Source organism: Aquarana catesbeiana, linkage group LG10 (genome assembly GCF_042186555.1).
Source record: "Aquarana catesbeiana isolate 2022-GZ linkage group LG10, ASM4218655v1, whole genome shotgun sequence".
Taxonomy (NCBI): Eukaryota; Metazoa; Chordata; class Amphibia; order Anura; family Ranidae; genus Aquarana; species Aquarana catesbeiana.
The window spans coordinates 203,002,818-203,026,071 of NC_133333.1; the positions used below are offsets into that span (position 1 = coordinate 203,002,818).

General features: G+C 43.5%; 1 protein-coding gene across 7 annotated transcripts in view; it reads left to right on the plus strand.

Annotated features, from left to right (window-relative positions):
* The window catches only part of LOC141111116 (uncharacterized), a 134,060-nt gene that overhangs the window by 56,203 nt on the left and 54,603 nt on the right, over positions 1-23,254 (plus strand). For all 7 annotated transcript variants that reach the window (XM_073603135.1, XM_073603140.1, XM_073603142.1 and 4 more), the window contains one exon: positions 14,657-14,719. Coding sequence is in view for 3 of the 7 variants with exons in the window: in XM_073603142.1 (XP_073459243.1) it covers positions 14,657-14,719 (63 nt within the window). In the remaining 4 variants the exon portion in view is untranslated. The remainder of the gene's footprint in view (positions 1-14,656; positions 14,720-23,254) is intronic.

Sequence of the window (23,254 nt, forward strand, 5' to 3'; positions counted from 1 at the left end):
GGGGAACCTCTTGAAGGGGGGGTCAGCTGTCTGGGGACCCTGATGTGGGGGGGCTTTCTGGGGACATTAATGTAAGGAAGGGGCCCTCTGGGGTCCCTGATGTAAGGAGGGGCTCTCTGGGGACCCTGATGTAAGGAGGGGCTCTCTGGGGACCCTGATGTATGGGGGTCTCTCTGGGGACCCTGATGTATGGGGGGGCTCTCTGGGGACCCTGATGATGGGAGGGCTCTCTGGGGACCCTGATGTAAGGAGGGGCTCTCTGGGGAACCTGATGTATGGGGGGCTCTCTGGGGACCCTAATGTAGGGGGGATTCTCTGGGGACCCTGATGTGAGGGGGGGGCTTTCTGGGGACATTAATGTAAGGAAGGGGCTCTCTGAGGACACTAATGTAAGGGGGGCTCTCTGGGGACACTGATTCAAGGGAGGCTCTCTGGGGACCCTGATGTAAGGGGAGGCTCTCTGGGGACCCTGATGTAATGAGGGGGGCTCTGGGGACCCTAATATAAGTAGGGAGGCTCTCTTGAGACCCTGATGTAAGGGGAGGCTCTCTAGGGACCCCAATGTAGGGGGGGGAGCTCTCTGGGGACCCTGATGTAAGGAGGGCTCCCTGGGGACCCTGATGTAAGGGGGGTTCTCTGGGGACCCTGATGTAAGGGGAGGCTCTCTGGGGACCCTGATGTAAGGGGAGGCTCTCTGGGGACCCTGATGTAAGGGGAGGATCTCTGGGGACCATAATATAGGGGGAGGCTCTCTAAGGACCCTGATGTAAGGGGAGGCTCTCTGGGGACCCTGATGTAAGGAGGGGATCCCTGGGGACCCTGATGTAAGGAGGGATGGCTCTCTGGGGACCCTAATATAGGGGGAGGCTTTCTAAGGACCCTGATGTAAGGGGGGCTCTCTGGGGACCCTGATGTAGGTGGTGGATCCCTGGGGATCCTGATGTAAGTGGGGGATCCGCATTCAGATATGTAACGATATATAGATAGATAGATAGATAGATAGATAGATAGATAGATAGATAGATACACACACACACATATATAATATATACATATGTATGCCCGCCAAAGTGTATGACTTTCCTTACTTAGCTGCTATTGGCTCTAGCCCGAGATCTTTTGTAGACCTAGCAACTCCCCTGGTGGGGGCCCTTCATGGTTTCTTGCACCGGGGCCCTGAAGATTCTAGTTACGCCTCTGAGTATGTCTCCTTTTTTGTATTTTGGGATCACAGAATGTCCTGCGCTAACAGGGGGAGAGGGAGAGCGAAGACAGGGGAAACGGGAACTTTTTAAAAACATTTCAATGTTGTATTCCAGGTTTTTTAGAACATAGAGAGGTTTAAATGACACAGCACACAAGTACTGTGTTTTCTATCATGCTTTAAAGGATCAGGATATAACAAAATATATATATATCACAAAAGTGAGTACACCCTCACATTTTTGTAAATATTTTATTCTATCTTTTCATGTGACAACACTGAAGAAATGACACTTTGCTACATTGTAAAGTAGTGAGTGTACAGCTTGTATAACAGTGTAAATTTGCTGGCCCCTCAAAATAAGTCAACACACAGCCATTAATGTCTAAACCACTGGCAACAAAAGTAAGTACACCCCTAAATGAAAATGTCCAAATTGGGCCCAGTGTCTCAATATTTAGTGTGGCTACCATTATTTTCCAGCACTTCCTTAACCTTCTTGGGCATGGAGTCCACCAGAGCTTCACAGGTTGCCACTGGAGTACTTTTCCACTCCTCCATGATGACATCACAGAACTGGTGCATGTTGGAGACCTTGCGCTCCTCCACCTTCTGTTTAAGGATGCCCCACAGATGCTCAATAGGGTTTAGGTCTGGAGACAAGCTTGGCCAATCCATCACCTTTACCCTCAGCTTCTTTAGCAAGGCAGTGGTCAGGTTTGGGGTCTTTATCATGTTGGAATACTGCCCTGCGTCCCAGTCTTCGAAGAGAGGGGATCATGCCCTGCTTCAGTATGTCACAGTACATGTCGGCATTCATGGTTCCCTCAATGAACTGTAGCTCCCCAGTGCCGGCAGCACTCATGCAGCACCTGACCATGACACTCCCACCACCATGCTTGATTGTTCGACCATGGCGAGGTCTGTTCTGAGTGGAACCTGTCCTGTTGAACCACTGTCAGGTCTTGGCCACCGTGCTGCAGCTCAGTTTCAGGGTCTTGGCAATCTTCATATAGAGCAACAATTTTTTTTTTCAGATCCTCAGAGAGTTCTTTGCCATGAGGTGCCTTGTTGAACTTCCAGTGACCAGTATGAGAGAATGAGAGCGATAACACTGAATATAACACACCTGCTCCCCATTTACACCTGAGACCTTGCAACGCTAACGAGTCACATGACACGGGGGGGCGGGGGAATGGCTAATGGGCCCAATTTGGGCATTTTCACTTAGGGGTGTACTCACTTTTGTTGCCAGTGGTTTAGACATTAATGGCTGTGTGTTGAGTTATTTTGAGGGGACAACAAATTTACACTGTTATACAAGCTGTACACTCACTACTTTACATTGTAGCAAAGTGTCATTTCTTCAGTGTTGTCACATGAAAAGATATAATAAAATATTTACAAAAATGTGAGGTGTGTATTCACTTTTGTAATATATATATATATATATATATATATATATATATATACATTTACATTTTTTTTTTTTTAGGGTTACAACCTTTTTAAGATCGTCATGATATGACTATATTTGAATAAATGTAGATTATTGTAAATAAGCCCTAGTGTGTTTTTTGTAGACATTTTATACAAGACCCGGTCTTATTTTCGGGGAAACACGGTGTGTGGCTATATATAATTTAATTTTTTTATAGAGTGTGTGTATATGTATGTATGTATATATCTATTCTAAAACAAAAACTAAATCTACATCCTAGCAATCCCCAGAAGATTTTTATACTGCTAATTGCTAGGAAACTTACAAAAACAAGTCACCTACATTATTTCCATTTGCTATAAGTTTGTAGATTTTTAAAATATTTTGGCATTCATTTTTTTTTCTTGGCACTGTTACTCCAAAATTGACCCCAGATCTGTTCTGTAGAAGGTAAAGGTCATTGTTGTGTGGGAAGAACAAATGCTACAAGAATCTTAGGGGTAACATCACTGCAGGATGTCATATAACTTTCTATTACAAATCGGGGGTCTGGATAAAAGTGACCAGTAGAGGGCGACAGAGTCCTCTGCGTTCACCACTTCACCAGAATAAGACACTAATTAGACTTATTGTTGAAGTGTTCAGAATACACAATGGAATTTGGAAACCAGCTGAGTACAATTTTTTTTAAAGATTGTATTTTATGGATATACTTTTCAAACGTGGATTAAAAAAATGGAGCTAATGACCATAGGAGCCCATTGCATTCAAGTTTCATGACCTTTATTTTTTTGTGTTCTCATTAATCAGCCCATCAAGGTGAGAGTGACAGCGAAGTCTTCCAGCAGTGCAGACAGAATATTCCAGGAGAGGAGAGAGCAGAAGGAGCTGAGTCCTCCAGTAGAGCAGAGTATTTCAGGAGAGGAGCATTAGATAGGAAGGAGGGAGAGATGGACTGGGTGTAAATAATAGAGATATAACAATTACCCTATTCCCAGCACTCTAAAGAGGGAAAATTAGGCAATTGCTTTGTCTAATAAAAGAATGAACCAGTCAGCAATTGCCACTATCCAGATCCCCTGCAATACCAACTCAAGACACTTGTCTACATCACGGCTGGAGCTTTGTCTCTCCGATTTCAGCTATTTGGCACAGTTGTCCAGCTTTTGGAGTACTGTGGTCAGACCCCAACAGACTGGACGTTATGGGGATAGCCTGGGAGGAATCTTTGGCACTGGGTTCCAGGTGGGGCGTTTTCCAGACTCTATTATGGTTGAAACTGTACAAGTCCAGAGCCTCTGGCATTGCTAAAGTGCTTGCACTAAAGGGCACCTTTATTTCCTGTTGGTTTTTTTCTGAGAAAGGGGGTTAACACTGTGGGAGTGAATGGTGACACATCTGCCAGGTGGAGTGTTGTACATGTGCTCTTTCCCCACATACAGCATTTTCCTGCTTGCAAAGAGCCACGTGGAGCTTGATTTATACCTGCTGCCCACCAACAGTGATTTTGGTCACCTCTTGCCACCCTACCAGCTGTCTGAGTTTTATGAATACCTGAGGCCTTGCTCTTAGTTTGAGCCTGTACACTGCCTTACTATCACCTGGTTGCAACATGTCTACTTCTAGACAAGGGAGAGGATAGACAAGCTCACTTATTAACAGCTCTGGGATTACTTGTAGTATATTGATTGACTGTGCTGATGTCTGCAGCCTAAAATCCGCTTATCCTCTGCTCCAAAGCTTGGCCATACAAGAACGAATTTGCTTAGTTAGTGGCACTATCGTCATCCTCCCACCTACCCTGGACCAGTTCTTGGTATTGTTATCAAGAATGCTACTGATGGCAAGAGCACCGATCTTCCACAGTAGACGAAGCCTCGGGAACAGAATATTCCTCTCTAATCACTAAGAAACTTCACTTTTGTTACTCAACACATTGAGACCCTCTAAGTTTGGCTCCCAGTCCACCCACAACATCTAGCACTCAGTCTTCCAACTCCTCAGACCAAGCCTTCCTTGATATGAAAGGTTTAGGATCTGTCTGTTTTGTTAATCTTTGATGACACTTGGGCAAATTTCATCTCAGCCACTTGGGTGTAGGAGTTACCCAGGACTGGAGTTTTGCTCCCTGGCCCTTCTTCATGTTTTTGCCTCCACCCTTGATGTGTCATTGCACAGATTAGCAGATCTACATCAAACCCGGTTTAATTTTCTGGATCAAGGGTTCGGTGTTCCAGTGTCTGTGGCAGAACAATTTCTAGTGTTTTATTCCAACCATTCCACTGTTCCCCAACCCAAAAGGGGCATTGCTGTGATCCTAATTACTCCAGACTGGCACAGACGCATGTGCTACACCACTTCCTGGCAGGTGCCCGTGGTTTTGAGGGACAGTTTAATCTCTTAAAGTGGAACTACACTTCATCTGAGCACCACAAACCAAAAATGCTGTTTAATTAATTTTTAGTATTCAAAGCAAACTCGCCCAACTTTCCATGTTTCCATGCTTTATTTTGTTGAGAACACCCTCTATCATTTCTGGCCATGTCCATCTTGAGTAAGGGCAGATGATTCATGTAGCATTTACTTCCTGGACTCCACTTGCTCTCAGGCATGCAAGCAGGAGAGGGTAAGCTAAGCTGAGAAAGTCCCTCCTGAAGACTCCTGGGATGTATCGTATCATTTGCCTAGGCATGGAAACCAGAAAGTAACTTAAAAAAAGTAAATAAAAGTTTAAAACAAGTAAATATGATATAGCATATACAGCACAAGGATTAAAAATAGTCAGTGTTGATTGAGAGTGTGAAATTCTGCTTTAAGTTTCTGCTCCTTCTATTCAGTTTTGGAGGCTGTTGGCCTTCTTTGACCTTTTTATTGAAGTGATTGTAAAGTCTCTTTTTTTTCTAAATAACAAACGTGTTATACTTACCTTCTCTGTGTTTTGCACAGCACAGCCCCGATCCTCCTCCTTCGCGGGTCTCTCTTTGCTGCTCTTGACCCCTCCCTCCTGTTGAGTGCCCCCACAGCAAGCAGCTTGCTATGGGGGCACCCAAGCCGAGCTGCAGCTCCGTCTATCCATTCAGACACAGAACTGCCATTCGGCCCTGCCCCCTATCTCTCCTGATTGGCTAACTGACAGCGGCGGGAGCCAATGGCGCCGCTGCTGTGTCTCAGCCAATTAAAGGGGACAGAGATGGGGCTCAGGTAAATATTAGGGGGGCTGCTGCACACAGAAGGCTTTTTATCTTAATGGATTAAGATAAAAAAAACTGCCTTTACAACTCCTTTAAAATCTTTGTCTTTCCATGTAGCTCACCCTGTCTATTCTTCTGTGTGATCTGAATCTGGTTCTTTGCATTATAGAAACCGCACTTTGAACCCATTCCTTTCTCTACTCTCACCGACAAGGTGGTGTGTTTTGTAGCCATCACCTCTGCAAGGTGAGTGTCTAAACTGGTAGCCTTATCCACTAGGAACCCCTTTTGGTTGTGTATAGGGCAGATTCATAACTAGAACCCTCAGGACACCAGTGCAAAAAATAATGAAGGCCCTGACCTAAGCCTGGGGCCCTTCCCTCCGAGCCTGGGGCCCTTACTCCTGGTGTGGGGACCTTTCACGTGTTCTGCAGTGGGCTCCCTTCCTGCCCTTACATTAAAATCCCCCCTTACATCAGAGTTACCAGAGCCCCCTTTACATCAGAGTTCCCCTTAACAGTACATCAGAGTCCACAGGGTTTACCCTACAGTGCAAGGGTGAACGCTGCAGTCCCTGATGTAAGGTGGAAAGTATGAGGCAAACTGATATGAGGGAATCCTTTATATCAGTGTTGCCCTTACCTTAGGATCTCTACTCGCCCCTTACATAAGTGACCTCCCATAGAGTAACTGACTGCCCCACAGACTCTGTGCAGCCTGGAGTTGCCACACACGGACCTCCTGTAATTGCCTGCAGGTTTTGGTCATCCTCTCCCTCGCATTCCCTCCTTGCAGTTGGTTTCAAACTTGCTGGAAAGGCGGCAAGAGCTATGATGTCACCGCACACCTGACCAATGCATTCCCGGACTGGCCGATTAGTAATCTGCGCGGCTGGGCTCGGGCCGGATGGGGGCAGAGGAAACTTGGGACAAGTGTAGTTTTAACAGGCACTTTTTTTTTTTTTTTTTACACTGGCAACACTGCTTGGGCTCGCCCCGTACCCCCCCTTCCCCCCCCCACCCACAATGGCGTAACACCAGGCCTCAGTCGTAAGTGTGACCTTTAGGACCCTGGTAGTTCTGCCACTGGCAGGGGGACAAGGTAGTTTTGAAGCCCATGGACTTGCGTCTTGCTTAAGGTTTTTTCTACCGTTCACTGCAAACCAGGACAGGGCCTTGTTTTTCCCATCCCTCTGGTTTCACTTCACCAAAAGGAACATTTTCCTTTATTGTCTGGATGTAAATTGGGGTGTGCAAGTCTACCTGTCAACCGCTGCTTCTTTCAGAAAGACTGATTATCTTTTTGGCATTCCGAATGAACACCAGAAGGGTGCTCTGGCTTCTCATCCCACCATCTCAAGGTGACTCAGACATAACATTGTTATGGTTTCAAGGATTGGGCTCTCCTAGATCTGTGAGGGCTGCTAGGGTTTTGGCAATCTGGCAACTGTTTCCCAGATCATTTGATGCCAGCTTCGAGGTAAAGTTCCCTCAGGTGGCTATTAAACTGCAGCCAGTTTGGGTCTGTTAGCTTTTGTTTGCTGTTGCCCACCCCTCATTTGGACTGCTTGTGGACATACTGAAGGTTTAATTATTCCTGTGTCCCTCAATGGACCAGAAAGAACACAGGATTTATAAACTCACCGTAAAGTCAATTTAAGGAGGTTTCAGCTATTTGTGTTCATGATCATGTTCCCAGTACTGCTTTGCCATACAACTGGGGCATGTTGGTAGTAGGAGAAATTATCCTGAGTTGACATACAGTTTTGCACAGTCCAATCCTCCTGTAGACAGCAGAATAACAGGTTAAAGACTTCCTGTGTCCTTCAATGGACTTCAAGAAAAGCATAGTGCAGAACACCCTATTTTAAATTCACATAGTGACAAATCTCTACCATTGGATACAGCCCAACAATTACTAATGAAAGAGTAATGAAATGTTCATTCCATCTAAAACTAGCACTGCAGATTTTAATAGATGCAGAAATTCTCTACACAAGCCAATTCGCAATTTAATATATTGGCATCAACCTTTCTAGAAGTAAAATACCCAAAAGGTCACATTCCTTCAATACAGCATTTTGGAGGCGTGCTGTGTGTGCATACATATTTCTGGATTGTGTGATTGGCTGTTTTCATAACCTGCATTGAACCACAAGTCAAATTTCAACCTTCCCCTTGCAAAAGGTGCCTAAAAAAAAAAAAATGTCTGACATTTGGGCCGTGTGCATGTCAGGCTGTCTGACAGAAGCAAGTCGTTCGGCCGTGTGTATGTCCAACGAGCTGGAAAACCAGCAGTCGACCGACTCCCAACCAGCGCTCTCAGCCAATGGCAGAGAGCGCTGATCGGAGTGTTCTGGCAGGGGGGGCCGCCCCCCTGCCAGAACACAACAGCTCAGTGGGGGGGATTGCTGAACTAACTTTGCATGGTTAGTACAGCAGCTCTGACCGGAGCTGTCAGTTTTTTTCATGCTTGTATCACTCCCACATTGAAATCCAAGATTTAGCTTGTTAAAAGCACGTTTGCAGCATGTTAAAAATCCAAATATCCAGCAAGTGGCCGAGGACTCAAATTTTACTACACCTCAAGGCGGGTGCCTAAGCCACCCTTATGGTTGTATTGGGCCTGGGTGCGCTACCCCATGCATTCCAACATGTGTTGCATTATTTTGAAAGAGTTGCAATGCACCTAAACCTTGGACATGTACTGAAATTAGTTCTTCACAACTCATAGAAGGTTCCTATCTGTGAGCTTGCAAAGTTACAACATTGTAAGTAAATGGCGGCACCACCACTTGTGTGTTGCGGTAACACACCGTAAATCATGATTGCTGCAATGGTGTTACTTTCCTGGCCTATAGTATAGTTTGACACTATTGCACTCCTGTGGTCCTCTCTGCGCAAGATTCAATTTGGTTCACAGTGCAGAACCTCCTACTGTCAATTTCCTGAAAAGGGATTGTGCAAAACTATTATAAAGAAAAATTCAATGGGAGTATATTAGTAATCATTCCCTGTATTAATGCACGTTCAGAGCACATATAAACCTCTGCTTTCCTTACTCTGCAGAGCTCCCCTTTAAACAGATTAGACTGACAAATATACCATAAACCCAATATAACCACATTGCTGACAATTAAAAAAAAAATAAATAAAAAGTAATAAATAAAAAATGTGCAAAAAAAATATTTTGAAAAATGACTCGCATTCACTTCGATTGGATACGATGTGTGGGGGCCGTACAGAACCAAATACTCAAATACACGGGCCTTACAGAACTATTCAGCAGTGTGGCCTACGGATCTGTGTGCACAGCTGTGTTAGGCCAAAGGTGGCAACAAAACAGCGGCATTTTTTTGTTGCGCGCAATTGCAAATAACTGCACCCACTATGCTGCCATCTTCTTTTTTTAGGCATCACGCTTTACGGTATCTGTGAATGTTCTTTTACTGAATGTATTATGAAGGCCCCTCAATTCCCATCCTGTGCCTTTAAAATATTAAACCTGTTCTCTTTTTTAATTTCTTTTTTCCCTTTAAATCCCCCCCTCCCCCCGACACTTCCTCTACCCCCCGATTTTCTTTGTTGGCCTTTGTGTGGCCCCTGTGGAGCCCAGAATCCCAGACGATGGTTTCCAACACGTTATTTGTCCCCGAAGAAGAAAAGAATCGTCATTTTTTTTTTTTGTTTTTTGGCGCTGCTCCCCGCTGATCGCTCTCTATTGGCTCACGTGGGGAAATACGGGGACCAATCGGAGGCCGCTTTCCCCTTCATGTCCTAGCAACAAGCTGGAGAGAGAGTGTCTCGGCTCCTGCAAGCTGACACCTGTACAATGACATCATGAAGGACGGCGATGCTGCAAAGCGTTTGGATTTTTTTTTTTTCCCTTCTCCTTCTCCGTCTGCAGCGGAGTTCATCTAAGGTGCTGCAGTCTGCTCTTAAAGGGGAAGCGCTGATGGACTTGCATCTACGAGGGAATCAAACTGTTCATGTCTCTAGAAACCCAAAACCGCATCTCTAACCACCCACACGCCTTAAAATATACCGGTCATGACCGGATTACGCAGTCTGCCATGGCTGATATCGCCGTGTGAGATCACTCCTTTCCTGGCTTTCTTGGTGGATAAGCATAATAATGATAATTTAGGCAAAATCGATTTAACTGCAAAATTTTGCTCAGTGAACGGCATTGGAAAAAAATGTGCTTAAAAATGTATTCTCATATCGCCCCCACACACACTTTATTTGGAATGCGTGCCCCCCCCCCTTTTTTTTTTTTTTTTTTTATATAAAAGGGGTGTATGTGTGGCAGGTTAATTTAGGGGCATACATAATAAAGCAATGAATCTGATATTCAAACATTCACTGCAGGTAAATCTTCCAGATGCATGTGTTTTATTCCAAAATATGCCCCTTATGGCTCATTCACACAGGCGGCCAGAGGGAGGAAAAAGCAGGGGGTTGAGCTGCCGGTTTTACTGCCCACAGTAAGGAAGGGCATGCAGCTGCTCAGGGCTGTACATACTCAACACTTTGCTTCTTGGCTGCGGCAAAAATTAAACCACGTCGCAACTGGCGAGATGCACTGGCCCAGAACCAAATCCATTTAATGCTGAACTCTGAGCACAAAATCATTCATTTAAACATATTCCTCAACAGTCACTAGGGATATAAATCCACTTTGTAAGCACTAAATACCTTTGAAAACCCAGTTATTACAGTGAGGGAAAAAAGTACATTTGCCTACTGACAAAGAAATGATCCGTCTAATTTTAATGGTAGGTTTATTTTAACAGTGAGAGACAAAATAACAAAAATATTCAGAAAAACTCATTTCAAAAAAGTTATAAATTGATTTGTATTTTAATGAGTGAAGTAAGTATTTGATCCGCTATCAATCAGAAAGAGTTCTGGCTCCCATGTGTTTTCTATGTAGGTAACGAGCTGACATTAGGAGCACTCTCTTAAAGGGAGTGCTCCTAATCTCAGCTTGTTACCTGTATAAAAGACACCTGTCCACAGAATCAATCAATCAGATTCTAATCTCTCCACCATGGCCAAGACCAAAGAGCTGTCCAAAGATTTCAGGAACAAGATTGTAGACCTACACCAGGCTGGAATGGGCTACAAGACCACCGCCAAGCAGCTTGGTGAGAGGATAAGAACAGTTGGTGCAATTATTTGCAAATGGAAGAAACACAAAATAACTGTCAATCTCCCTCAGTCTGGGGCTCCATGCAAAATCTCACCTCTCACCTCATCTCACCGGTTTCAATGATCATGAGAACAGTGAGGAATCAGCCCAGAACTACATGGGAGAATCTGGTCAATAATCTCAAGGCAGCCTAGGACCATAGTCACCAAGAAAACAATTGGTAACACACTACACCATGTAGGACTGAAATCCTAAAGCGCCCCCAAGGTCACCCTGCTCAAGAAAGCACATGTACAGGCCCATCTGAAGTTTCCTAATGAACATCTGAATGATTCAGAGGACAAATGGGTGAAAGTGTTGTGGCCAGATTTGACCAAAATTGAGCTCTTTGGCACTAACTCAACTCACCGTGTTTGGAGGAGGAGCAATGCTGCCTATGACCCCAAGAACACCATCCCCACCGTCAAACACAGAGGGAGAAACATTATGCTTTGGGGGGTGTTTTTCTGCTAAGGGAACAGGACAACTTCACCACATCACATCAAAGTGACAATGGACGGGGCCATGTACCGTCAAATCTTGGGTGAGAACCTCCTTCCCTCAGCCAGGGCATTGAAAATGGGTCGTGGATGGGTATTCTAGGATTACAATGACCCAAAACAAACAGCCAAGGCAACAAAGGAGTGGCTCAAGAAGAAGCACATTAAGGTCCTGGAGTGGCCTAGCCAGTCTCCAGACCTTAATCCCATAGAAAATATATGGAGGGAGCTGAAGGTTCGAGTTGTCAAATGTCAGCTTCAAAACCTTAATGAATTGGAGAGGATCTGCAAAGAGGAGTGGGTCAAAATCCCTCCTGAGATGTGTGCAAACCTGGTGGCCAACTACAAGAAACGTCTAACCTCTGTGATTGCCAACAAGGGTTTTTCCACCAAGTACTAAGTCATGTTTTGCGAAGGGGGTACCAAAAGTGTAGCGCTTAAATATGAAACAAAATACAACAATGAAATATGAAACAGATGGGAAATATACCCCAATAATCACTAATAAAAAAGCAAAAATGCAAATAAACCCACTGACTGGTGATGAGTGTCCAAAAAAGTCCAAGAAAGTAAAAAATGAATAATGAAACAATATTAGAGACATATATGTTCTAAATAGCTAAAACATGAGTCCAAAAACTTTGTGTAGAAATCATGACAACATGGTGTGAACTTGAAGTGAAGAGTTCCACCAACAAACTAGGGAGTGTTACCATAGCATTTGGACACACAAGAACATATGTTCTGTGGGTCAAATGGGCTTGTGTTGTATATGCACCAAATGGAACTGGACACTGGGATCCTTTGGAGGCTCCAACAGGAACTCGCAGCTGTCCTCAAGATAGGTGGTAATGATGTTGGTATCCAGGTGATCGTGGATATGACAAATGAATTCTAACCTCACTGGCTCCTGCAGAGAGGACCCTCTGCCTTTGTCACTGAGCTGTGGAAGCAACTGCAATCAACAGGTGGCCTGGAGCAGACCAAAAAAGAACATCTACATCTTTTGCGGAGGAGTCAAATACGTATTTCACTCATTAAAATGCAAATCAATTTATAAAACTTTTTTGAAATGTGTTTTTCTGTAAATTTTTGTTTGTAATTCTGTCTCTCACTGTTAACATAAACCTACCAATAGACTGATCATTTCTTTGTCAGTGGTTCAAAATCAGCAGGGGTTCAAATACTCTTTTTCCCCCACTGTACCTTGTAAATATAGTGATGACATCTGCCAGAAATACACAAACCAGTGCTACTACCTCCTAAAATGGTATCACAGGTATATGAGCAGTGCTCAGGCAGAGGCAGCTGATACCTCATCCACAAAAGTCAATCCAGCAGAAAAAGGTGAATGCTCTGCAATCGTAGGCTTTATTCAGTGGGTAACAAATAACAGCCATAAGATGTCAATGCCTTTCAGCCAAAGGTTGCCTTATTCATGAATAAGGCTCTGGCTGAAACGCGTTGACATCCTACAGTTATTTGTTACCCGCTGAATAAAGCCTATGACTGTAGAGGATCCACCGTGGTGCTGGCTTTTTCTGTTGGATTGACAGCGGCGACATCATCCCTGTGCTGTACACAGCCTGTGCAGTGAGCAGAGCTGTAGGATGTACCCAGTAGGCCCCACCCACTACAGTCTGTCTACAGAAAACTACAGGAGGGGGCGGAGACAAGACCAGTGACCCTGCACAGGGAGAGAGAGCAGCAATGACCGGTCTTTATTACAGGAAAGAAATGTTTCACACTGGATGCACAGATCTGGACGAAATACATAAAACACACCAGGAATGACCAAATCTAAGCAGATTAAACTTCAGATTTGGTCACAGAACAATATTGAGTCTGTTCATGATACTTTTTTCATTTTCACGAACATCCAAATTTTCTGATTTTGGGTGGTGCCCCCTTCAAGGTCCAAGCATTACCAATATGCAACGTATTAGCAGAATGTTAGGCAAGACCATCTCTGAGGAAAACAAAAAAGCACAGACAAACATATACAACAATTGTAATTAACCACTTGCCAACCGTGCTATAGCTGAATGACGGCTACAGCGCAGACGGCTAGTTCTGGGAGGACATTGCTGATCACAGATTGAGGTAAACAATCAGCGGCTCTTTACCACGTGCTTAGCTGTGTCCAATCACAGCTGATCATGGAAGTAAATAGAAGCCGGTTATCAGCACTCCTTTCCTCATGCTGACAGCATGAGGAGAGTAGAAGAGCCTATAACTGGCTTCTCTAAAAAGTGAAACACTGATAATCAGGGCACGGGTTATCCATGTCCTCTTTATCAGTGCAGTTAAAACAGTGTCCACCAGTGTCACCTATTAGTGCAGCCTCATCAGTTCCCATCAGTGAAGGAGAAAAATTACCGTTTCCAAAATTCTTATAACAAAATTATGAAAAGTTTTTATTTTTTTTCAAACTTTTCGGTCTGTTTTCGTTTATTCAGTAAAAAAATAAAAAACCCAGTGGTGATTAAATACCACAAAAAGAAAGCTCTATTTGTGTGAAAAAAAAAAATGATAAAATTTTGTTTGGCTTAGAGTGTTGCGTGACTGCGCAATTGTCATTCAAAGTGCGACAGCGTTGAAAGCTTAAAAATGGCCTGGGCAGGAAGGGGGTAAAAGTGCCCAGTAGACAAGCAGTTAAACTTGGGTAGTTTGTGAGATAAGGCAGGGAGAGAGATATAGATTGGGAGGGGAGTTAAGCCAGCCATAGATGGATCGAATCTTGGCCGGTTCAGGAGGGACTGGCCGTAATTGGAACCATCTGTGGGCAGGTTGTTTGTACTGAAGTAGATCCATCGATTAACCTTAGTACAACCACACTTTCAGATTTTTTGCATGCACTCAATGTCGTCGGTCCACATTTAATCCATTATCTTTTGTGTCAAATAAAATTATCATTCTTAGTTCAAAGTTTTCCTTTCATGAGTAGTTTTGAAGTTCCCTTTAAGAACCAAAACATTTATGTCTTCTAGGGTGGGTCTGATTGTGAGAAATGATGTCCCACAGGTGTTCAGAAATCATCTTCCTTGTGTTCCTGTGTAAATTCATTCTTCATTGCAATTTCTGTCCTGTTTCACCAACGTAAGATCCTTTGCATTTTTTTTTGCAGTGGGTGCGGTACGCCACATTGCTGGAGGTCACAGAAGAACAAAGCCATATTTATTTATTACAGGTACTTATATAGCTCTGTCAATTTATGCAGTGCTTACATATATATTGTACATTCACATTAGTCCTTGTCCTCAAGGATCTTACAGTCTAAGGTCCCTAAAACTCACATTCATATCTACACACACTAGGGGCCAATTTAGACAGGAGCCAGTTAACCTCCAAGCATGTCTTTTGGAGAAATGGGAGGAAATCCACACAGGCACAAGGAGAACATGCAAACTATAGGCAGGTAGTGTTGTAGTTGGGATTTGAACCAAGGACCCAAGTGCTGCTAGGTGAAAGTACTAACCACTGTGCTGCATGAGACTGATTGGAGTCCCCAAAGTGGAGCTTCAGACAAAACTTGTTTTAGGTAAAGCAGGAAAGGATAGTATGGAAGAGCCCTGGGGCCATCATAAAAAAAAAAAAGAGATTGAAATTCAGAATTGTAAGTTTAAAGAAAAAAAAATATATAGAATTCTGAGATTTAAAGTCAGAATTCTGAGATTTAAAGTCAGAATTCTGAGTTTCAAAGTCAGAATTCTGAGTTTATAAATATAGTAGTCTATAGGAAGATTTTAGGACCAATGAGCAATAATGTAGTAACACCCACAGACCATCATTCTGCAGACATACATGTCTTCTGCTCTGTATATGGATATGTAAATCTATCTTAGTTATAGTACACAGTATAGGGAAGCAGGCAGTTCTGGATTCTCTGGTTCCTTTGCTGTCTTATCCTTCTTCTCTGTCATCTGCTCCAACATAAAGAGCCATGCTAAAAACATGTGTATTGTGTGTGAGTGGGGGGGACACAGCTTCAATAGATAACAGAACACAATGGCCAGCACAGCACAGCTCTGCACCCCAACTTGTAGGAAACATTGTACTTTTGCCCCTACATGAGGGAATTGTGATTGGCTAGGTGGCAGCAGGACAATGTGTATCTATGATCATAACAGATTGATCATAACAATTACTTATCTGGACTAATAGAGGTGTTTCACATACAATTAACCTCATATTAAACATAAAAGCAGATTACAATCACTACTGGGAGGTAATATAGTGGTTAGAGCAGCAGACTTATATTGGTGAAGTTGTGGGTTCTAATCCAGGTGTGGAACTTTTTATATATATATATATATTTTTTTTTAATATATATATATTTTAAAATATGAGATAGTGAGGGCTTAAATTGTATTTTATCAATATATCCAAATTGATTTCAAGTTCTATTAACAAAGACACACTGATATACTGAGCACACAAAGTTGTAGTCTATGCTGGCTACTATAAATTAGAGAGTAGAGATTTTCAAGAAAAAACTGTGTATATATTATTAGGGTGATCAGATGGGATAATGTGTCATCTACAGTTTCCCCGGGGGCAGTTCACAATTTCAGGAGACTGGTCATAATGGATCGATCATAAATCACTTGTCTGGATTAATACAGTTGTTTCACAGAGAATTAACCTCATATTAAACATAGAAAGAACCTGCTAAGAACACTTAAGTGATAGCTCAGTGGTTAGAGCTAAAGGCTTATAGAGTTGAAAGTTCTAGTTTGTATCCAGTTCAGAGCATGTTTTTTAATTATATATATATTTTCAATATATTGATTTTATATTAAACATATTTTAAACTATAAGTTAGTGAGGACTTCAGTTGTATTTTATTGATATATCCAAATTAATTTCAAGGCATATTAACAAAGACATATTGATAAAATTGTTGTATATGCTGACTACTATAAATTAGAGAGTAGGGATTTTTTTTACAAATCTGTGTATATATTGGGATTATTTTGGTGACATGGGGCCAGTTCTCAATTTCTGGAGATTGTCCCTGGAAGCTGCATGATAACCATCATGTCTTATAACTCAACCACCGATGCAGGGCCATTTTTTTCCATCCAATGACACCACCGATGCAGGGTAATTTTTTTCCATCCAATGACACCACCGATGCAGGGTCATTTTTCTTCTTCACTACTGTTAGCCCCTTATGTGTGCTCCAGTTTTAAACTCTAAGACCCCTTTCACACCGAGCTGCCTATAGCGTCCGCGGTAAAACGCAGCTATTTTTATCGGAGTTTTACCGTCGGATTAGCGGCGCATTTCGGCCGCTAGCGGGGCACTTTTACCCCCCGCTAGCGGCCGAGAAAGGGTTAAAGCAGCCCGCAATGCACCACAATAGCGGCGTTTTGCCGGTGGTATCCCAGCGCTGCCCCATTGATTTCAATGGGGAGCAGCGGTGGAGGAGCGGTAAACACATCGCTCCAAAGAAGCTGTTGACAGGACTTTTTTTCCTGTCCTGCCAGCGCAGCGCTCCGGTGTGAAAGTCCTCGGGTAGAGTAATGTGAAGTCTTCGGGCTTTCACACTGGAGACAATGCTGCAGCTGTTTGAGGGCGGATTTCAGGCGCTATTGTTAACGCTATAGCGCCTGCAAAACGCCCTCAGTGTGAAAGGGGTCTTACATACTACAAATATATATATATATATATATATATATATATATATATATATACACAGATACAGTATTTTGCTCTGCATGCCACTATTTTCCCAGAATCCCCACCTCAGAGGGGGGAGGGGCACAGTAACTAGTGTATATAATGGCAGAGCAGGCCATGAGCTGTATGTACTGGCTGTGTCAGGGCAGAGATTAAACACAATGTAGTGTCAGGGCAGTGAGCAGAGTGTAATAGCAGTTCTGTCCAATCAGCAGTATATGAGGCAATGCTGACATCCCAAGTCTCCCATAATTGATGGCGGGGCTCACAGACACCCGCGAGTGCGGCACCATCTCCCGACTGTCAACCACAACAGCCCGAGCCGCCCCTCCTCCAGGCCAGGGGTAGCAGTGGTATCACTATGGAGATCGATTGTATGAAAGCAGGTGCAGCACAGGACTTCCTATGTGTCCCAGACTGTAACTCCGCCCTCCTCTCATAACCCTCCAGCTCCCCCAATCACTGAGTGCCCCGCCCTCTGCCAGTACCCAGGGGGAAGTTCACAAACTGTGCCCTTCCCCCCCCTCAGGTGGGAATTCTGGGAAAATAGTGGCATGCAGAGCAAAATACTGTACCTGTGTGTATATATATATATATATATATATATATATATATATATATATATATATATTTGTAGTATGTAAGACCCCTCAAACAGCTGCAGCATTGTCTCCAGTGTGAAAGCCCGAGGACTTCACATTACTCTACCCGAGGACTTCACATTACTCTACCCGAGGACTTTCACACCGGAGCACTGCGCTGGCAGGACAGGAAAAAAAGTCCTGTCAGCAGCTTCTTTGGAGCGATGTGTTTACCGCTCCTCCACCGCTGCTCCCCATTGAAATCATTAGGGCAGCGCTGGGATACCGCCGGCAAAACGCCGGTATTGCGGTGCATTGCGGACGGTTTTTTTTTTTTTTTTTTTTAATTCTTTATTTATATCAGGCAAGGGGGCCCGCATGGACCGACATACAAACAATAAACATCAACACGTTAACAGTCATAACGTTGAGCACAATCATATAATCCAATATACAGTTAAGCCTGTTAGTTCTTTCTGTTAACATCTGTCGTCTCAACACTTTGGTAACAATTAGAATATAGGAAAAAACATGAATATAAACCAGAAGAGGAATATTCTACGTATTCTTTAAGTATTCTTGTATTAAGTGGTGCAGTCCATCAGGCTCCCCTCCTACCATTATTACTTTAAAGTCCTAAGATTAGAAAAAGAGTAAGAGCGAGAGTAGGAGTAGAGAGGTGGGGATAGGATGTGGGGGGGGGAGGGGGGGGGGGGAGTGGACACGTGTCTCGCAATCACGGAGTATTTAAAGAACTCTCCGAGGCATGACTGTACTTGTGACACAGATGTGTGTCTCGTTTGTTAATTTACCATGTGGTTGATTGGAGGGTTATTCAGGTCTCTAGCAGGGTTTGGCCCTCGCTGGAATAAATGAACATATTCCACAACTGCCATGGCTTGGAGAATTTTTCCTGTCTGTTTTGAGCTGTGTGTATAAGGTCTTCCATTCTTTTGATTTCTTCTACTTTTTTGATCCACAAGCCTAAAGTTGGGGGTGTCTGGGATTTCCAGTGGAGCGGTATGCAGGCTTTAGCTGCGTCCAGAAGGTGGCGGAGCACAGACTTTTTATATATTTTGGTAGGTATATTGGATGCATGTAAGAGAAAAAATGCCGGGTCATTAGTAATGTTATAGTCTGTAAATTTCTGTATAATTGTATGTATTGTATGCCAGAAGTTCGTCAGTTTAGGGCACGACCAGAATATGTGTAATAATGTCCCTTTTTCTGCTTGGCATCTCCAGCAGAGTTCAGGTGTCATTGGGAAGTATTTGTGTAAGAGTGTTGGGGTTCTATACCAATGTGTTAAAATTTTGTAATTCGTTTCTTGGGTTTTGGCGCATATCGAGGATTTCTGTGTGAATCTAATAATTTGCTGTCTTTTGGTACTGTTAAAATTACAGTTTAATGCCTTCTCCCATTTAAGTAAGCCTGGTGGTACGAAATCTGGTGTGGGAGTGTTCAGTAAGGTATATGTCAGAGAGAGTGTATGCTGTAACACCCCCGGCGTCGAGCACAGGTCCTCAAATGTGGTAGGTGGTAGGGCATTCGAGGGGGGCTGAATGGATTTGAGGAAATGGCTCAGTTGGAGGGCCCTCAGGAAATCTAGGTGGTAAAGGCCCGTAGGTGCAGCAAGTTCTGCGCTCGTCCTCCACCTCCCCCCAATGCTAAAGTGGGAGGCTTGATAAAAACCCTCTCCAGCTAGTCTCTCAAAGACTGCGTCCTGTAGGCCTGGCGCAAACAAAGGGTTTCCCAGTACTGGGTATAAGGGAGAATTTGGTGAGAACAGGGATGCACGGGGCAGAAGACGAGCACAGACCTGTATGGTGTTTCCTATTAGAGGGTGTTTCTTGATTTCAATCGGAACTGCTGGGCAGCACCAAGGGGCTCTCCGGAGTGGAACTATACTTTGTTTCTGTTCTATCTGAGTCCAAAGTTTGGTATCGGTATGACGACACCAATCTATCAATCTTCCTAGGTGTATTGCCCGGTAGTATGTACGCACATCAGGGAGTGCTAGTCCGCCATGTTGTTTGGGGAGGATTAGTATTTTGTTAGAGAGTCGTGGTCTCTGTTTGGTCCAGACAAATGTCGTAAAGAGCGATTGTACTTTCCTGAAATAAGCCGAGGGTATCGCGACGGGTAGTGCCTGCATAAGGTAAAGGAATTTAGGTAGTATAGACATCTTTAGTATGTTGCAGCGTCCCAGCCATGAGTGCAGTCCTGTGCCCCATTGGTTTAAGAGAGCTTGGACTTTTTTTAAAAGTGGTGGGAAATTCAACTCGTATAGTTTGGGCAAGGTTTGTGGTATGTGTGTACCTAGATATTTTAATGAGGTCGTAGTCCATTTCAAATTGAAGCTAGATTGGAGAAACGAGTGTTGTGGTTTAGGAATTCCCACCCCCATAGCCTCTGATTTGGTGAAATTGATCTTCAGATTTGAGAGGGACCCATATAAGTCAAATTCCCTAAATAGGTTTGGGAGTGATATCGTAGGTTTCGTGATTGAGAACATAAGGTCGTCTGCATACGCAGACACCTTATATTGTGACTGGTTTATGGTAACTCCCGATATGTTTGGGTTTAGCCTTATGTGGCACAGAAAGGGTTCGAGAGAGAGTGCGAAAAGAAGGGGCGATAGAGGGCACCCTTGCCTCGTCCCGTTGGTGATTGGAAACTGGTCTGAGATCACGCCATTCGCCCTGACCCTGGCCGTCGGTGTGGTGTAGATCGCTTTTATCCAGCGCATCATGTTATCGCCTATTCCCGCGTGTCGGAGTGTTTCAAACATGAAGGACCAGTTTACACGGTCAAACGCCTTTTCGGCATCGGTGCTTATAAATATACTTTTATATTTTGGTGAGGTTAGCTGCGTGTAGTAGGTTTAAGACCTTGATGGTATTGTCCCTCGCCTCTCTACCCGGAACGAAGCCCACTTGATCTAGGTGTATTAAGTGGGGAAGGTGTTGTTGTAGTCTGGTCGCTATTATTTTTGTAAATAGTTTGAGGTCAGTATTAAGTAGGGAGATTGGGCGGTAGCTCCCACATTGGGTCGGATCTTTCCCTTCTTTCGGAATGACCGATATTTGGGCCTGTAGTGTGGATCTATGGAACAAACCTCCCTCTGTAAGATCGTTGAATAGTTCGGTCAAATGATCTCCCAGAGGCAGTAAAAGAGCCTTGTAGTATTGTATCGTAAGGCCGTCAGGACCTGGGGCTTTCCCTGGCTTAGTGTTTTTAATTGCTACTTGTATTTCTGTCAATGTGATAGGTTCCTCTAATAATGCACTTGTATCAGTCGTCAGGGTGGGCATAAGGGAGTTAGTCAGGTATTCCCTCATCTGTTCTGTCGTTGACTGTGTAGTTGATATATTATAGAGTTTCTCGTAATACGATTTAAATTCGTTTGTGATTTGTTGGGGTAGGGATATTTTATGGCCCGCTTGTGAGGTTACGTGTGGTATATAGGATGCTGCCTTTTGTGTTTGTAGGGATTGTGCCAGCAGTCTACCACATTTGTTTCCAGATTCATATATTTTTTTCTTTGAGATTTGCATCGCTGCTTTAGCTTTAAATTGAAGTAATTCCATAATTTGCGTGCGTGTCATATCTAGCTGGGCGCCTAGTTGTCTAGAAGGGTCCTGTTTGTGTGCTTGTTCTAATGTCTGTAGTTTATTGATCATCGCGGTCATTTGTTCCATCCGTATTTTTTTCAGTCTAGCCCCATGTTTTATCAGGATGCCCCGAATCACAGCTTTGTGCGCTTCCCATACTAGTCCCGCATCGCAGTCTGGGGTGCGGTTTACTTGAAAGTAATTTGAAATTTCTTTCGTCACGTCCCATTGCGGACGGTTTTAACCCTTTCTTGGCCGCTAGTGGGGGGGGTAAAAGCGCCCCGCTAGTGGCCGAAATGTCATTAGATAGGAAAAATTACCCTGCATTGGTGATGTCATTGGATGGGAAAAATGACCCTGCATCGGTGGTGTCATTAGATAGGAAAAATGACCCTGCATCGGTGGTGTCTTTAGATGGGAAAAATGACCCTGCATCGGTGATGTCATTGGATGGGAAAAATGACCCTGCATCGGTGATGTCATTGGATGGGAAAAATGACCCTGCATCGGTGATGTCATTGGATGGGAAAAATGACCCTGCATCGGTGGTGTCTTTAGATGGGAAAAATGACCCTGCATCGGTGGTGTCTTTAGATGGGAAAAATGACCCTGCATCGGTGGTGTCTTTAGATGGAAAAAATGACCCTGCATCAGTGATGTCATTGGATGGGAAAAATGACCCTGCATCGGTGGTGTCATTGGATGGGAAAAATGACCCTGCATCGGTGATGTCATTGGATGGGAAAAATGACCCTGCATCGGTGGTGTCATTGGATGGAAAAAATTTCTGTGTCAATGGTGTAGCTAAGAGGAAAATGGCGCTGCATCTGTGTCAGTGGGGATAAAGTGCAGCCAATTAGTGAAGGGGAGATATGGGCGTGTACATTGTAGTACACACAGATTATAGTGCAGAGCTCAGGGCTGAGTTGTGAGATATGATGGTTATCATGCAGCTTCCAGGGACAATCTCCTAAAATTGAGAACTGGCCCCATGTCACCAAAATCATCCCAATATATACACAGATTTGTAAAAAAAAAATCCCTACTCTCTAATTTATAGTAGTCAGCATATACAACAATTTTATCAATATGTCTTTGATAATATGCCTTGAAATCAATTTGGATATATAAATAAAATACATATATATAATATATTTTAAAATATGTTTTATATAAAATCAATATATTGAAAATATATAACTAAAGATTGTACCCTGATCTGGATTAGAACCCACAACTTTCAACACTATAAACCTGTTATTCTAGCCACTAGGCTATCACTTAAGGACACATTATCAATGCTTTTTATGTTTAACATGAAATAAATTGTGTGTGAAATACCTTATCAGCCCATACAATTAATTGCTATGATTAATCTGTTATGACCATAGACACACATTTTCCTGCTGCCTTCTAGCCATTCACAATTCCCTCATGTAGGGGCAATAGTGCAATGTGTCCTACAAGTTGGGGTGCAGAGCTGTGCTGGCCCTTGTGTTCTGCTCTCTTTGGAAGCTGTGTCCCCCCACTCACACACAATACACACGTTTTCAGCATGGCTCTTTATGTTGGAGCAGATGACAGAGAAGAAGAATAAGACAGCAAACCAAGGAACTAATTATTACAGTAGAGGAACCAGAGAACCCAGCACTGCCTGCTTCCCTATACTGTGTGCTGTAACTAAGATAGATTTACATATCCATATACAGAGCAGAAGACATGTATGTCTGCAGAATGATGATCTGTGGGTGTTACTACCTTAGTGCTCATTGGTCCTAAAATCTTCTTACTACTATATTTATAAACTCAGAATTCTGACTTTGAATCTCAGAATTCTGACTTTGA